Below are 17,079 nucleotides of genomic sequence, written 5' to 3' on the forward strand. Positions count from 1 at the left end.
AGCAGTAGTTGTGTGATGTATGGTCCATCTGGGATGACGAAAGCTTCCTGGCAGGACCTACAAGCAGGTCGTCACTCCAAGAGTGCAGGAGGTGCGACTGGTAGGGACGGGAAGAAAGGGGATGAAGCGAGTGCAGGAGACCTCAGTGGAAGTACCTCTTTAAAACAGGTGCGCTCTCTTGGGAGCTGTCGGGGCAGACAATGCTTCCAGTCCGAGCAGCGGCCAGGTCTGTGACACGGATCCAAGCACTGGGACTCGACCAGCGAGACCGACATCAGGCAGAGCCATAGTGGTGGGTGACTCCATTGTCCAATGTGTGGACAGGAGAATCTGTGGTGACAGGCGAGACTCGTGGATGGTGTGTTGGGTCACTGGTGCCAGGGTCCAAGATGTCAGACTTACTTCAGAACATCCTCGAGAGGGAAGGTGAGCAGCTGGAAGTAGTTGCGCATGTAGGCACAAATGACGTGGATAAGAAGAGTAAGGAGGTTCTGCAACGCGAGTATAGAGAACTAGGTAGGAGGCTGAAAAGCAGGACTTCTAGGGTGGTTATCTCTGGGTTGCTTCCAGTACCTTGTGCTAGTGAGGGCAGGAACAGGGAGATATGGGGATCTGAATGCGTGGATGAGAAATTGGTGCACGGGGCAGGATTTAGATTTCTAGATCATTGGAATCCTTTCTGGGGCAGGGGTGACCTGAACAAAAGGGATGGATTGCACCTTAATTGGAAGGGGACCAACATTCTGGCAGGCAGGTTTGCTAGTGCTACACAGGTGGGTTTAAACTAAAGAGTGGAGGGGTTGGAGTTAACAACGTGGACTCGTATCCATGCAGCTAACAGGAAAGAGAGTGTAGGAAAGGTCATGTTTAAACTTACAGGGCAGGGGGATGGGACCCAATGCAAGGAGTCAGAAAGCCATAAAAGGAGGACAGAAGCAAAAGTTAGATAAGAAAAACTAACCTGAAAGCTTTGTGCCTTAATGCGAGGTGCATTCGAAATAAGGTGGATGAAATGAATACGCAGTTAGTAGTTAAAGGATATGATATAGTTGGAATTACAGAGACAGGGCTCCAGGGTGACCAAAGCAGGAAGCTAAACATGCAAGGGGCATCCGATATTCAGGATAGACAGAAAGGAAGAGGTGGGAGTGGCATTGCAGGTTAAAGTGGAGATTAATGCAATAACAAGGAGAGACATTAATTTGGATGATGTAGAATTGGTATGGGTAGAACTGCAAAATAGCCAAGGGCAGAAAATGCTTGTTGCAGTGATATACAGACCACCAAACAGCAATAGGTAGCAATGTTACAAAATTTTGAGATTATCCCATCAGAAAAAGCATAAAAAGAAGTTTAATTTGACTTTCATATCTCAAGTATTAAAAAGGTTATGGCCATTTTCATACTCGGAAATTAGCATCTTGTTCCCTATTGATTTTCTATGGACATAACAAAAAAGCTGTGATCGTGGACAGTCAAAAGCCCATAACTTTCTTAAAAATTAAGAGAACTGAATTAAATTTTCAGTTATCATAGATTGAAGCATTCTGAAACAAATATACAATAATCTTACTTGGATGACCTGAAATTAAAGCATATAGTTAGTTAGTTACCCAATTGTAGCTAATTCCAAACTTCAATTACTAGATCTAAACATCTATCCATTTCTTAAGAAAAGATTAACATTTTTAAATAGCTTGTGTCCAAATAATATTCAGAAAGAATTCACAATAAAACATGATTTTTAAATCTCATTTACATTAATTTATAGGCCAAATGGAAGGAATTTATTGTTCAATTGCTGTAAATTAATGGCATTTAAATCAGCTTTCCCTGTGGAACGCGTTGGTTTAGAACGTTCACATTGCGGTAGATTTGTGCCCCAAATGCCCAGAAAAATATTGTGGGATATAATGGGCCCCAAATTAGCTACTCACAACATAAAATTTTGTATAAAGGGATCTCAAGAAGCCCTTTTTAACGTAAAAATAAACAACCTACCTTCCGTTGTCCCCTGTATGAGATCTGGCCCGTTGTCGGCTGTCGCGGGTTTAGAAGTTAATTTTTAACCTACTATATCATGTACATAAACCCCTTAAAACTAAAAATAGCTCAAGCGACGGAATCTTCCAGCGATTTTTTGTTAATAATTAACTAGGCTGAACATCCTCGATTTGAACAGTCTAGGGAAAATCGCGTTTTAAACACGCCCCCCTCTAAACGGCGTCAAAATCTCGCCCACGGGCTAGGATAGATTTTCAGCGACGCTTCAGGTACGTTTTACAACATACCCACAGTAGGGAGGTTGGGCATAGCATCAAGCAGGAAATTAGGGATGCGTGTAGCAAAGGTACAGCGGTTATCATGGTGACTTTAATCTACATATACATTAGGCCAACCAAATTGGTAACAGTGCTGAGGAGGAGGATTTCCCGGAATGTATACAGGATGGGTTTTTAAACCAATATGTAGAGGAACTGACTAGATGTCAGGCTATCTTCTACTGGGTATTGTATAATAAGAAATGATTAGTTAGCGACCTACTCAAGGAGGTGGCCCTAGAAATCGTAGATGTGATGGGGATCATTTTCCAATGTTCTCTCGACTCTGGATCAGTTCCTGTGGACTGGAGGTTAGCCAATTCCACTTTTGAAGAAAGGAGGGAGAGAGAAAATGGGGAATTATAGACCAGTTAGTCTTACATCGATAGTGGGGAAGATGCTGGAGTCAATTATTAAAGATGTTATAGCAGCGCATTAGGAAAGCAGTGACAGGATCGGTCAAAGTCAGCGTGGATTTATGAAGGGGAAGTCGTGCTTGACTAATCTTTTGAAATTTTTTGAGGATGCCACAAGTAGAATGAATAAGGGAGAACCAGTGGATGTGGTGTATCTGGACTTGCAAAAGCCTTTGACAAGGTCCCACACAAGAGTTTAGTGTGCAAAATTAAGAGCACATGGTATTGGGGGTAAGGGTATTGACATGAATAGCGAATTGGTTGGCAGACAGGAAGCAAAGAGTAGGAATTAACAGGTCCGCTTCAAAATGGCAGGCAGTGACTAGTGGGGTGCCGCAAGGCTCGGTGCTGGGACCCTAGTGGTTTACAATATATATTAATGATTTAGACGAGGGAATTAAATGTAACATCTCTAAATTTGCGGATGACACAAAGCTGGGTGGCAGTATGAGCTGCGGGGAGGATACTCTGATGCTGCAGCGGGAGTTGGATAGGTTGGGCGAGTGGGCAGAAGCAAGGCAGATGCATATAATGTAGATAAATGTGAGGTTATCCACTTTGGTGGCAAGAAAAGGAAGGCAGATTATTATCTGAATGGTGTCAGATTAGGGCAAGGGGAGGTGCAATGAGACCTGGGTGTGCTTGTACGTCAGTCACTGAAAGTAAGCATGCAGGTACAGCAGGCAGTGAAGGAAGCCAATTTGCACACAATTTGGCCTTCATTGCGAGAGGATTTGAGTTTAGGAGCATGGAGGTCCCACTGCAGTTGTACAGGGCCCTGGTGAGACTGCACCTGGATTATTGTGTGCAAATTTGCTCTCCTAAATTGAGGAAGGAAATTATTGCTATTGAGGGAGTAGGTTCACCAGGTTAATTCCAGGGATGGCGGGACTGACGTATGATGAAAGAATGGGTCCACAGGTCTTCTATTGGCTGGAATTTATAAGGATGAGAGGGATTCTTATAGAAACATAAAACATTCTTAGGATTAGACAGGGTACATGCAGGAAAAATGTTTGTGATATTGGGGGAGTGCAGAACCAGGGATTACAGTTTAAGAATAAGGGGTAGGCCATTTAGGACTAAGATGAGGAAGCACTTTTTCACCCGGAGAGTTGTGAATCTATGGAGTTCTGTCACAGAAGGCAGTGGAGGCCAATTCACTGGATGTTTTCAAGAGAAAGTTAGATTTAGCTCTTGGGGCTAAAGGAATCAAGGGATATTGTGAAAAATCAGGAATAGGGCACTGATTTTAGATGGACAGCCATGATCATATTGAATGGCGGTGCTGGCTCGAAGGGCCGAATGGCCTACTCCTACACCTATTTTCTATTTCTAACCTTAATACTACTTCAGCAATAGAATACTGTGGATAACAACTTGCACTATTCTTCTTTTTTTCTAATTACACCTTGCATTTTGTTTTTGCCGAGTTTTCCTCTTCACTCTCTTGTGTAATTTAATGTTTTTGGGAGTCGTCTGTAACTATTTGATTGTGATGCTGTTGCAAACAAGAATTTCATTGAACCTGTACCTGATCATAATTGTTCGTAGGACCATAAACACGAGTTGTTATTATGGTAGCAATTTGCATTTTCTGCAAGAAAGTATTTATGTTATCCAAACTACTGTAACACAACGATTACCCGTACAGCATTAAAATGGCGCAAAATTAAAGGCAGTGAGCGTTGAAGACACAACTGACTGTAGTAATACATCAGCACAAATGGCAGGAAGATTGTTTAAATTTTTTCTCAGCTCCAATCCAGCTACAACACACAGGCGGGGAACAAAGTCAGCGATTCAAAATTCAGATAACATTAATTATAAAGACAAAACTAATATTACAAGCAGTGTTTTCATCCTTTTTCTCATATTTACACTACATGGTCCTTTTTCAGAAATGGACCGAGATTAGAACTTTGATAAATCCATATCAAAACCTACCTAGGAATGTGCGAGCCAAGACCACCAGCACGTTTAATCATGTCGCGAAGGGTAAATTTTTCATACTCTTCATAAACCTTTGCAGTCCAAGACTTCTGCACTGCGTTTATTGTGTTGACAAAATTCACGTTAGACTTGTATGGTCTCTGTGACAGGCTATTGGAAATAGAGGTGGGGGAAGAGAGAGAGAACAATTCAAACAATCACAAACTTAATGAATAACATTTTATTTGAGCAACCATTTAAACTAAAAAAAAAACATTTACCTATATCATAGCCTCGTAAGGCTTCGGAGCAAAATTGGGCCTTTCAACCCATTGAGTCTACTCATGGCTGATCCACCTTTCCCACTGAACCCAATTTGCCTGCCTTCTCCCCATAACCTTTGACGCTCTTACTAATCAAGATTCCATCAAACTCCACCATGAAAATACCCAATACCTTGGGCTCCACAGCTATCTGGCAATGAATTCCAATCTGAAAAGTAACACCATGTCACTCAAAATTACTTGCTTCAGTTTCCCATACCATCATACCGTATCCATCCCATCATTAGCCTGGCCTTGGGTAGTGCCCCTCCTTCTGTTCCACACAGTGGAGGAACTTTCCACATCTGGAATTATGTTTATGGAATCATCTTTTGAGTCTTCAGTAGATTACAGGAACCAGTTTATCAAATGCTTGGTTTTGGAAATCCTTAAACAAGTGAGATGATGCTAATTTTATTTTAAATGACATTTTAAAACTGCTCTTTCAACAAATGTTTTAATTAATCAACTGCCAAAATATTTTCCTACATATATTCCCCTTTTCTAACTCCTGGATTCCCTCACCCCACTTTCAGTCTGAAGAAGGTTTCCAACCCAAAACACCTCTATCTTTTTTGTCCTCAGATGCTGCCCGACCCACTGAGTTACTCCAGCCCTTTGTCTCTATCTTGCCAAAATATTAAAATGCATTTAGCAAATCAGGCAGCCAAGTGGCACAACAGTGGGCTGCCTTACAGCACCCGAGCCCTGCTTCAAGCCTAACCTCTGGTGCTGTCTGTGTGGAGTTTGCACGTTCTCCCTGCGACCAACAGGGTTTCCTCCAGGTGCTCCGTTTTCCTCCCACATCCAAGAGACACGTAGGTTTGCAGGTAAATTGGTCTCTGTAAAATGCCCCTCATGCTAATGGGATAACTAGTGTGAACTATGTGATCTAAGGCAGGTGTGGACTCGGTGGGCCAAAGGGCCTATTTTCATGCTGTGTCATTGAATTAAATCATACTGAGTTACACCAGCTTTTTGTGTCTATCTTCGGTTTAATCCAGCATCTGCAGTTCTTTCTTACACATTAGGTGCCGAGGAATAGAAATGCATTTATTTTTGCTCTAGCTGTATGTGAACAATAGTCTACATTTACCAACACATATCAAATCCTAATTATAGCAAGAAGGTAAAATAGTTACTGAGAAGGAGAACCACTTAACAACCTTGACATCTTAAACCATCATCATATTGGAGTCTTCAATTGCGTTGACGACTACACTCTATGTCTGGCAAGTCTTTGCTGTAAGGTCATTACTAAATGAGGCGTTTGAATCTATGGCATTTGCTACAACCTAACTTTTAAAATATTCCAACTTTAACTATTAAATTTTAATTGCCATTATGTAGATCTGCTAGTTACCTCTAGAGAGCAAAACTTCGCAGCTGAGATACAATTTTCAACCTCCTTCCAACAATACTCTACAACTTGGTGGCACAGCAGTAAAGTTGCTGCCTTACAGTGCCAGAGACCCGGGTTCGATAACGAATATGCATGCTGTCATTAGATTCTCCCTATGACTTGCGTGGGCTTTCTACAGTATCTATGGTTTCCTCCCACACTTCAAATACATACAGGGTTGTAGGCTAATTGGCTTGGTCCCTAGTGTGTGTAGGGTAGTGTTAGCATGGAGGGATGACTAGTCATAGAAACATAGACATAGAAAATAGGTGCAGGAGTAGGCCATTCGGCACTTCGAGCCTGCACCGCCATTCTATATGATCATGGCTGATCATCCAAATCAATATCCCAAACCTGCCTTCTCTCCATACCCCCTGATCCCTTTAGCCACAAGGGCCACATCTAACCCCCTCTTAAATCCAGCCAATGAACTGGCCTTAACTACCTTCTGTGGCAGAGAATTCCACTAATCGGCACAGACTCAGTGGGCCAAACTTCCACACTTCCACACTGCATCTCTAAACTAAAATCACATATTTCATTATAACTTTGTGTTCTTCAGCTTTCATCGTTCTGTCCCAATGTTGCTAAGCCATGAAATACAGCCTCATGGAAATCCCCTATAGCACCACATGGAGAATGTAAAGAGAGTAAATTAAAACACTCATCCTCTTGACCACTGTTGCAAATGGACTTTATCATTCTGCAAGGGTACTTTAAAAATAAAACTCATCTCAACTTGCAGACTTGGTGAAATCCAAAGCAGATTAACTTTAAATGATACTCCTGTGTTTGGACATGTCAAACAACTGACCAAGTATGCTATTGGCTTACCTCCTGAACACAAAATTCAGTACTTTGCAAAGAAAGTATTGAATTACAGTAATAGTTACACTTAGATAATGTCATAAGATCAAGGTTGGCTTGACTTGTAATACTAGATTGCACTATTTCATCCAACATAATAGGAACTAGTTTCATATTTTATTTGTATGTTTCCATGGTGACAAAATTAACATTAAACAAAAATGGAAAATTGCATCTGCCATTCATGGACTCCAGTTACACCCCGACAGCATTTTTTTTTAGTTCAAACCAATAAGCCAGTTCGGTATTCCGACTGCGCATACACAGGTCATAGATCGCTCAGGCTAAACATTCGCGGCAGAGACATGCATCTCGTCCCTATCCAGCCGCCGCTGGGCCGTCCCCGTCCCCTCCTGAGTGTCCCGTCCGGGAGAACGGAGGTCGGGGGGAGGACAGATGGGGAGCGCCGGCTCCAGCTCGGCTCTGCCTATCCCGGAGGGGCGCTGGCCCGTCGCAGCGGCAGCCCAGGCCTGCGGGCGGCGCCGAAAGAAGCACAAATTCTAGCTCAACCCTGCCCATCCCACCGGCGGGACAGGCAGAGTCGAGCTGGAGCCTCCCCTCCTCGCTGGCTGTGGGTGTGGACCGACACTCCTGTCCGCGGACTTCTGGATAGACGACCCTTCTTCAGACTTCCTACACATTAGACTTTTGCGCCGTGAAGCAAAACTTCACAGCTGAGATACCATTTTCAACCTCCTTCCAACAATACTCTACAACTTTGTGACACAGCAGTAAAGTTGCTGCCTTACAGTACCAGAGACCCGGGCTTGATACCGAATATGCATGCTGTCTTTAGGTTCGCCCTGTGGGATGGATGGGAGTGGAGATTTCCACGGGCGCAAGGAACAAATGACCTTGCATTGAGTGAACTGAGTGTTCTTAACGTCCTCATTGTACTCCGGCGTTTTGTGAGAATGGTTGGATCCCAGCTTCAGCACAACCAACATCAATCACATTATCCAGACATGCGGCAGGGGATCAGGGGCTGATGTGAGACATTGGCGATCCTCTGGAATCCTAGTCGGCCGCCGCTGAGCAACGGGGTCAAGGAGGCAGCGCCCGACCCGGGGAGTAGAGGTGTCAGTTATTCCAGTGGCGAGCTGGAATTTGCTTACCGTAACAAGTCTTTAGCTGAGTGAACTTTGTTAATTCTTACAGCCTTGGAGTTCTTCTTGCCAACAAAGCAAGCCCAGTTTCGGCCCAACTCATCATGTACCGATCCCGGCAGTGTTTCATGACAATAGCTAGTTATATTTGTGCCTTCTTTCTTGTACTATTAATGATTAATGGGAAGAAAAATAAATATGCATTCACATTACATTCTTTTATCTGAATCCACAGGTTTTTTTTTTTTTTTTTTTTTTTTTTTTTTTTTTTTTTTTTTTTAAAGTTCCACACAAGTAACTTGTGACCTACTCCTAGTAGCTTAATCTACACCTTCCACGTATGAATGAAAGGGCATTAGTTCATGATTACAGCAAACTAACATCAGACAAAAACTCAAAACTAAACTAATGAAGCTTTGGAGAGCTTCATTGTTTAAACAAAAATGGTGAAAACAGGTCATGAGTTGTGTCATAGCTATGAAACCCATAATGCCTTGCGCTTATTCAAAGGCAATTTTATTTTTCAATTAAGGTCTTATTATGCAGAAGGATTACAAAAAAAGTGTGATTTAATATTTTTAGGAATTATTTGCTAGTGATAGAAATCTCACCTACTAGTATGCATCAAGGAGTACATCAAAGTTTAGAAATTGTGAAAATCTCATCCGACAGGAATATTCGATTCCATAACACCATCAAACCATCATGGAATATGATGAGATCTTTGTACCAATTCTAACTGAAAGCCAAATATTGGCCAGGGCACCAGGAATATTGCCCTGTTCTTTCCAATTATTAGGTCATTTGAATCCATGTAATGGCCACTGTTTAACCTCGCATCTAAAATTCACTTGCACTAGTCACAAGGTCCAGTGATAGATGAGGAATTAGGCCATTCGGTCCATCAAATCTACTCCGTCATTCAATCATGGCTGATCTATCTCTCCCTCCAAACTCTATTCTGGTTCCTTCTCCCCATAACCACTGAAACCTGTACTAATCAAGAATCTATCAATCTCTGCCTTAAAAATATCCACTGGCCTGCACAGCCTCTGTCGCAAAAGATTCATAGAAACATAGAAAATAGGTGCAGGAGTAGGCCATTCAGCCCTCTGAGACTGCACCGCCATTCGATATGATCATGGCTGATCATCCAACTCAGTATCCCATCCCTGCCTTCTCTCCATACCCCCTGATCCCTTTAGCCACAAGGGCCACATCTAACTCCCTCTTAAATATAGCAAATGAACTGGCCTCAACTACCTTCTGTGGCAGAGAATTCCACAGATTCACCACTCTCTGTGTAAGAAATGATTTTCTCATCTCAGTCCTAAAAGACTTCCCTCTTATCCTTAAACTGTGACCCCTAGTTCTGGACTTCCCCAACATCGCGAATAATCTACCTGCATCTAGCCTGTCCAACCCCTTAAGAATTTTGTAAGTTTCTATAAGATCCCCCCTCAATCGTCTAAATTCTAGCGAGTATAAACCAAGTCTATCCAGTCTTTCTTCATATGAAAGTCCTGCCATCCCAGGAATCAGTCTGGTGAACTTTCTCTATGGCAAGAATGTCTTTCCTCCAGGTGTGGTCTCACCAAGACCTTGTACAACTGCAGTAGATTCCTCAGATTCACCCTCTGACTAAAGTCTAGTCTCTAGTCTAGATTAATTGATGACCAAACAGATATGTGACTCAAATAAATGATACCTAACACGTAAGTTCACTTATACATTAAAAACTAAGACGTACCTTAAAAAATGCAAACCATTTGTAATTATTAAGGACCACTTCAAAACCTTGGTTGTAAATCAATGTAAAGAAACCAAACACTCCATGTTCACTTTCAGCAATATAAAGCTTCTGGAGATGTACAGTCACTGATTTTACTGTAGGACCTATGGCAAGACATTGCAACACAGCTTTGTCAAGTAACAAACATCCTTTAAACGTTTCATTTCTCTTTTCACAATGAAGGATTTATGCATTTTCAAAATCGTTAATTCCTCTTTTCGTCCAAGTGAATTTTTTTTTTTTTTAAACTGAGATTAAGCACTTTTTTTCAGAATTGCATAGAGGTAAGGATGACAGTGGTTGAAACTTTACAAGATCTTAAACACATCCCCATATTATGTGTTTATTTCCATGTTAGCTTCTGCCTCATAATTAGTTTCGATTTCATAGTTCCGCCTAATAGCCTGAAATGTCCTATAAATAAAACACGATTAACGTCACATTTCAGGGCAAATCATGCCTTAATTGTCCGGCTCTGTTATCTTATCTGTGCTTACTTGGCAAAATGAAATATCTTCTCCCAGGAAAACAAGTACAACATTTTAAAGTAAGTTATATGATCGTTTGCTGATTCAGGAAACAACACCAATGATCAATCCCAGAAAGACTGGTTCAATAACTTTTCCCTCCCAATAATTCGCCTCCCCCTCCCCACCATGAAGCTCAGTAATCTCAGATTTCAATCATTTGGCAGATTTAAACCTATAGACATGACTGTGACTCTCCAAGTTTCAACCGGCTAACTACCTGTACATTAACATTAGCCGTTAAAATTGTTTGCGAAATTGATAAAAGATTGGTAGTAAGCAGCCGAAACGGCAAGTTTTGCCGAGAACTTGATTTAAACTCACCCATCTTGGAACAATCAACATTTCTGTCCTGCCCTTGCTGCCCAACGTGGAACACCCACGTCCCCAACAAGTCCTCGTAAGAACAGTTGGCCGGAGTGTCTGCCAGAGCGTAGGGCACGGAGAGCAGCCCGAGTAAGGATAGAAGGTGCAAACACCGCGCCATGGCTACGCTACACTGCACTCACTCACTGACAATCTCACACCAAAGACCAGCGCAGCCCAGCGCCTCCCCGGGAGCGGCTCATGTGACCGCGCCGGTCAGGTGCTCAGACACGTGGCTGGCCCGGAGTAGCAGCGCTGTTAGTGGAGAAAGTCTCTCTCTGCTGCTTCCCGAGTAATCAGTGAGGCGGGTTCGCGGTGCAAATTTGTGCTGGCTCCGGAGTTGTGAACGGTGCACGTCGTTGCTGCTCCGGAGTGGACAGTGAGGGGGGCCAGCGCTGCAAGTCTGTCAGTTTCTGCTGCTCCCGGAGTGGACAGTGAGGGGGGGCCAGCGCTGCAAGTCAGTTTCTGCTGCTCCCGGAGTGGGCAGTGAGGGGGGCCAGTGAGGGGGGCCAGCGCTGCAAGTCTGTCAGTCTCTGCTGCTCCCGGAGTGGGCAGTGAGGGGGGTCAGCGGAGCAAACTTGTGCTGCTCCCGGAGTTGTCAGCACTGCAAATCCCCGCTGATCCCGGAATTACTAGCGTTTTCGGTTGTTTTTTTCTTCTTGTGGCAAAGCTGCCTCCTATTTTTCTCCTGTGGTTTCCTCGTACTCACCCGGGGATTTCCTTAGTTTAAAATAAAATAAATTTCCTCCCCGAGGCTCGGCAGGTGGCCAGAACCAGGCTGCCGTGCAAACCCTCCAAAACTACCGCAGGCAAGTGGCGGACACAAAAAAAATAGGAGAGGATGTCTCGCTTACTAACCAATTTAGCACCATTCCCTTCATTGTTGCAAATAGTCCATATGTATTTAATCAGCGCAGCATGTCTTTGGGAATCTCTGCATTCGGTTTAAGTCTGAGTGGAAGGAGGTGCAAGTCAGTTGTGGGAACTCGACGATGTTTGCTCAACACGTACCCGATTCTGTTATTTGGTGATGGGCATAAATTGTTCGAGTATGACTGATGCGATAGGTAACCTCACATCTGTGTACCAGAGGAGTTAAGATTTGGCCCTGGAATATGTCAAAGCGGATTATGTGCCTCAAACTCAAATTCCCATCGTCTCCACGTTTGATGCCTTATTTCTGCAATTGTCCAAAATATATGGATCTTAATTATCTGGATGTCTATAACAACTGAACAATTCAACAATAGTTCTCTGGCCAGTTTGTATCCTCTTCTGTGGAGGTTTAGCAAAAAGCTAGTAAACATTTAAACATTACTTTCTTTGGTTTTCTTCGATATAACGTGCCGGTTACACATACAAAAGGGAAAATATACCAAAAGGAATTTTCTTTTAATATACAATTTGACTAATAAATAATATCATAATTTTCTGCGTGGTTGTTACCACACCCCAAATGATAGATTCTACCATCTTCTATTCTATTTTTAGTCCAACCAATTTACATTTTGTTTTTTTCTCTTTCTTGAATGGTGGGATTAAATATGATGTCCTATAATTCATGGGGCCCAGTTTAGCATTAAAGATCAAAATGTGTCTGCTGTTTCTATTTTGATGCCTTGAGGTAGGATAAACTTGGATCATAGATTGTTTTCTCTGGAGTGTCGGGCTGAGGGGAGACCTGGTAGAATAGAAAATGCAAAATTATTTTTATGAGGATGTTGCCAGGACTTGAGGGCCTGAGCAAAAGGGAGAGGTTGGGCAGGCTGGGACTTTATACTTTGGAGCACAGAAGGATGATGGATTATCTTGTAGAGGTGTACAAGATAATGACGGGAATTGAGAGGGTAAATGCACAGAGTCTTTTACCCAGACTTGGGGAATCAAGAACCAGGAGATATAGGTTTAAGGTGAGACAGGAAAGATTTAATAAAACCTGAAGGGGAAACTTTTTCTACATATGGAATGAACTGCCCGAGGAGGTAAGATGGACACAAAGTGCTGGAGTTACTCAGCGGGTCAGGCAGCGTCTCTGGAGAAAAAGACAATGATGTTTTTTTCAGTCAGGACCCTTCTTTAGACTGAAAGTTTGAGGGGTGGGAAAAGCTGGAGGTGCGAAAAGACCAGGACAAATCAAGGCTGGCAACAAATTACCTCAGGCTGGCTGGTGCTCCAGTAGGCCAATTGTTAGCTGGGAAGGTGTGATCTCCAGAGCGATACAATATGGTGAACTGTGGAACTGATTTAAACAACTATGGAGAAAGGCATGAGGGAAGTGTAAGTTAAGTTACTTAAAATTAGAGAATTCAATGCTCATACTGCTGGATTGTAAGCTACCCAAGCGAAATATAAGGTGCGGTTCCTCTAGTTTGTGTGTAGCCTGACCCTGGCAATGGAGGAGGCCCTGGACAGAAAGGTCAGTATGAGAAAGGGAAGAGTAGTTGAAATGGTTGGGAACTGGGAGATCTTTTAGGCCTCTGCGGAACGAGCGTAAGTGTGCAGCGAAATGGTTGCTGAGTCTGCGTTTGATCTCGTCGATGTACAAGAGTCCACATCGATTGGATAAACAGTCATAGCCTTTTTCCCAGGATTGAAATGGTAAAGACTAGAGGACATAGTTTTAAGGTGAAAAGGGTTTCTGACCTTCTCCCATTTTTTGTTATGTTGGAGTTCAGCAAGATGACTAATGAGCCACCAAGTTTTGGCAGCAAAAGAGTTCACTTGAGTTCCAACTGCAGCCCCCTATTTTCTGATAGTAGACTGTGATATTTGTATCGCATCTCCCAGCAACCTTCTCGACACAATTATAGCAAACCAATCAACCTATCACTCAAGCAGCAAAACATCTTTTCGACAAGAATATCTTGAAATTGTGCAAAAGGGCATGTGGGGTCTTTCTTCTTGCAGCTATGAGCTGAGTTTGCCAAGTAAACATGGAACACATATCTTTAGCAGTGACATTGCAGTACATTTTGACAGCTGGTATCTGGCTTGTGAAGGATGTTACCTGCCCACCAGAGATTGTTGAACATGATGCCTGACATCAGATTCCAGAAACAAACAAGTTATTCCAAGTTTCATCACGGGAAGATATTTCTAGTCATTTCACAGTCATCCTCAAAGTCTCTTTACAGGTTCATGGGAACCTTTAGGTAGTGATCACTCAAAATAGAAAAATGAGCTTCTGGGAAAGAAAGAATGCCATGTATAAGCAGTGATATAAATGCTCAGTGTGTCAAACTACACCCACAATCCACTCATCAAGCATAACCTGCATCAACTGTGGCACAGGTTACAGATCCAAAAGGTCCTCCATCTTCAGAATAAAAGAACTGCCTGAAAGGTAACACGGCCGGTGATAAGTGACTGTCGGGTTTAGCATTACTAAATGATTTTGTCACCAACGCTACATATAGGGGTAACCACTGTGCTGTCCAATTTGTGATGTAGTGCAAAACACATTTAAAATATGTGCATCGTAGGAGGCAAAGGAACCCCCAAAATACCAGAGAAACTGCTATTTGCCCCAATGTTATGGTTTCTGCTTCGACCTGTCATGTGACATTAAAATTGGAGGAGTTGCAGACAGTGACGAATGCTGTCAGAAGATACAGTGGGTATATATCAACCACAGAAATGTGCAGAGAGATGGAGTTTAACCCAAGCAAGGCCCTTAATTGCATTGAGGTACAGAGGGATTTTGGAGTCCAAGTTCATAGCTCACTGAAGGTGGCAGCACAAGTAGATAGAGTGGTAAAGAAAGTGTATGGTATGCTTGTCTTCATTGCTAGGGGCATTGAATATAAGAGCCAGGAAGTCATGATGCAGGTCTACACGACTTTTGGTTAGGCGACATTTGGAGTACTGCTGGCAGTTGTCAATGGTACTCTATTCTGCGAAATTGGTGAATCTCTGTAATTCTATGGCTTAGATAGTTGTAGAAACTTAATCACTGAGTTAGTCGAAAATGGAAGTTGGCAGATTTTTATATACAGTAATCCTTTGGTATAATGGACCATAGGGGAGGGAATGGTGACTGTTATTGCCGATTGTCTGTTATAACTGAGTAAGATATAATCATTGTAGTGGAAACAAACAACTGTAGTTGCTAGTTAATACACAAAGTGCTGGAGTAACTCGACAGGTCAAGCAGCATCTCTGGAGAACATGGATAGGTGGCGTTTCGGGTCCTCAGTCCAGAACTGGGCCTGGAATCCAGATGAGTTGACGGCCCCGGCCTGCCCACGAACGGGTGAGAGGGGAGGATCTGCGGAGTCAATGTTTGCGGCCGGAGGTGGCCGGAGTCCAAGTAATGGGCTTGTGCCACTGAGGCAGTTTTTCAGCGGATTGCCGGTGACTGTCAAGTTGTCGGCAGCCGGCCCCATGAAAAACCGGCAACTGTAACGGCGACTGTCAGAGTGGAACACACACACACGCGCGCGCACGCACACACACACACACACACACACACACACACACAAGCGCACACACACACACACGCACGCACGCACACACGCACGCACACACACACGCACGCACGCACACACACACACACACACAGAACAAAGATGGCAGACTGCAGGAGTGGGGCGCCATTGTGTATGGCTGCTCTGCCTGCAGTCCGCATTTTCACCCTTTTTTAATTTTAACTTTTAGTCCTGTTAAAAAACAAATGTTAGCTGGATGTCTTCTATGTGGAGGGGAAGGGGGAAACTTTATTTCCTGGTCCCTACCTGGCTGGAGAGGCGGCTTCCCTCCGAGCAGCTTCTTCGCCCCTTCCTCGCGGCCTACCATCGGACTGGAGTGGCATTTCCTGTCAGGATCGGTCGGGACTACAGTTTCGGCGGCGGCGGCACAGCGCTGGGACATTATCAGGGAGCAGGCGATGCCTTACCGGGCCACCGTGCGGTAAGCTCCGTGCTGTGACCGCCGACTCCAACATCCGAGGAGCTGTGGCTGCGGAGCGTCCAGCCGCGGGCGGCGCTGGATTTAAAACACCGCGGAGCCTGGGATCCGAGATCGCCAGAGTCGGAGCTCCAACTAGCATGGCCTGAGGACTTCGGGAGTCACGGTCTCTGGAGAGGAAGCGGCCACTCCAAACATTCCAAGCCGCTGAGGAGTGTTCACCCGACGCCGGAGTTCTATCTTCCCGGCAAGAGGGCCTATAACATCGGACTGGCTGCGGAGGCCACAAATAGGCCCAGACATCGGGTGATCACAGAGGAAGAGGACTGAACTTTTTGATACCTTTCCCCACAATGGAACATTTTGATTCTGTTGTGGGGGGACGCTCATGTTGAATTCTATAATGTGTTGTGTCATTTTTCTCTTTTTTAAATTTTTCTATGGATGTACGGAAACGTAACTATTTCTTTTATGTAAAGCACTTTGGTTTCAACGCGAGTTGATTTAAACGTGCTATATAAATAAAATGTACTTACTTACATCGCTTCCCGTGGGGGCAGCGGCGCTGCAAGCTGAGGGTGGCGTGGACAGCCGTCGGTAGGTCAGTCATTAAGAGGTCCGTTAAAGCTAGGGTTTTACTTTACTGTATCATACATTAAGGGATATGGGTACAGTGCAGGAAAATGGGATTTATGTTGAAAATCAACCGATCTTGACAACTGGTGGAGTACGCTTGATGGGCTAGGTGTCCTACTGCTCACATTTACTTATGTTCTTATATCTGTTGAAGAAAGCAGACAGCTCATACTTGTTAGATCAGATCAAAGGCTGAATGAAACTCCTCCTCCATCCTATGGAAGTCCCCTTAACTACATGATCATGAACACTCATTTTATTGCTGAACAGAAACCAAATTTAAAACACTTTGCATCTTTACAAGGTTTTTACTGCTTGTGAAAAATGCCTTCCAGGTTAAAATATCAAGAAAATAACCGCTGTCCTGTAATATTGTCAGTGCCATAGGTGGCTGCTATTTGTATACATTGTGTATGCAAGCAAAGACTCTCACAGTGCCTAGATACATGTGACAATAAAGTATTCCTATTCCTTCTTATATAGCAG

At 43.5% G+C, this 17,079-nt stretch overlaps 1 protein-coding gene across 2 annotated transcripts in view; it reads right to left on the reverse strand.

Annotated features, from left to right (window-relative positions):
• Nucleotides 1-11,397, reverse strand: part of ctsc (cathepsin C) — a 33,856-nt gene extending 22,459 nt beyond the window's left edge. The window contains exons 1-5 of one of the 2 annotated variants that reach the window (XM_055637257.1): nt 11,011-11,397; nt 10,203-10,263; nt 10,118-10,166; nt 8,377-8,534; nt 4,685-4,840 (exon numbers count right to left, since the gene is read on the reverse strand). In XM_055637257.1, the coding sequence (XP_055493232.1) occupies nt 4,685-4,840; nt 8,377-8,534; nt 10,118-10,166; nt 10,203-10,263; nt 11,011-11,173 (587 nt within the window). In that variant the 5' untranslated portion in view covers nt 11,174-11,397. Of the gene's footprint in view, nt 1-4,684; nt 4,841-8,376; nt 8,535-10,117; nt 10,264-11,010 lie in introns of both variants that reach the window. The other variant, XM_055637256.1, reaches the window with a different exon arrangement.
• Between the last annotated feature and the right edge of the window lie 5,682 nt (nt 11,398-17,079).

The sequence above is a fragment of the Leucoraja erinacea genome, chromosome 6 (assembly GCF_028641065.1).
Source record: "Leucoraja erinacea ecotype New England chromosome 6, Leri_hhj_1, whole genome shotgun sequence".
NCBI classification, from domain to species: domain Eukaryota; kingdom Metazoa; phylum Chordata; class Chondrichthyes; order Rajiformes; family Rajidae; genus Leucoraja; species Leucoraja erinaceus.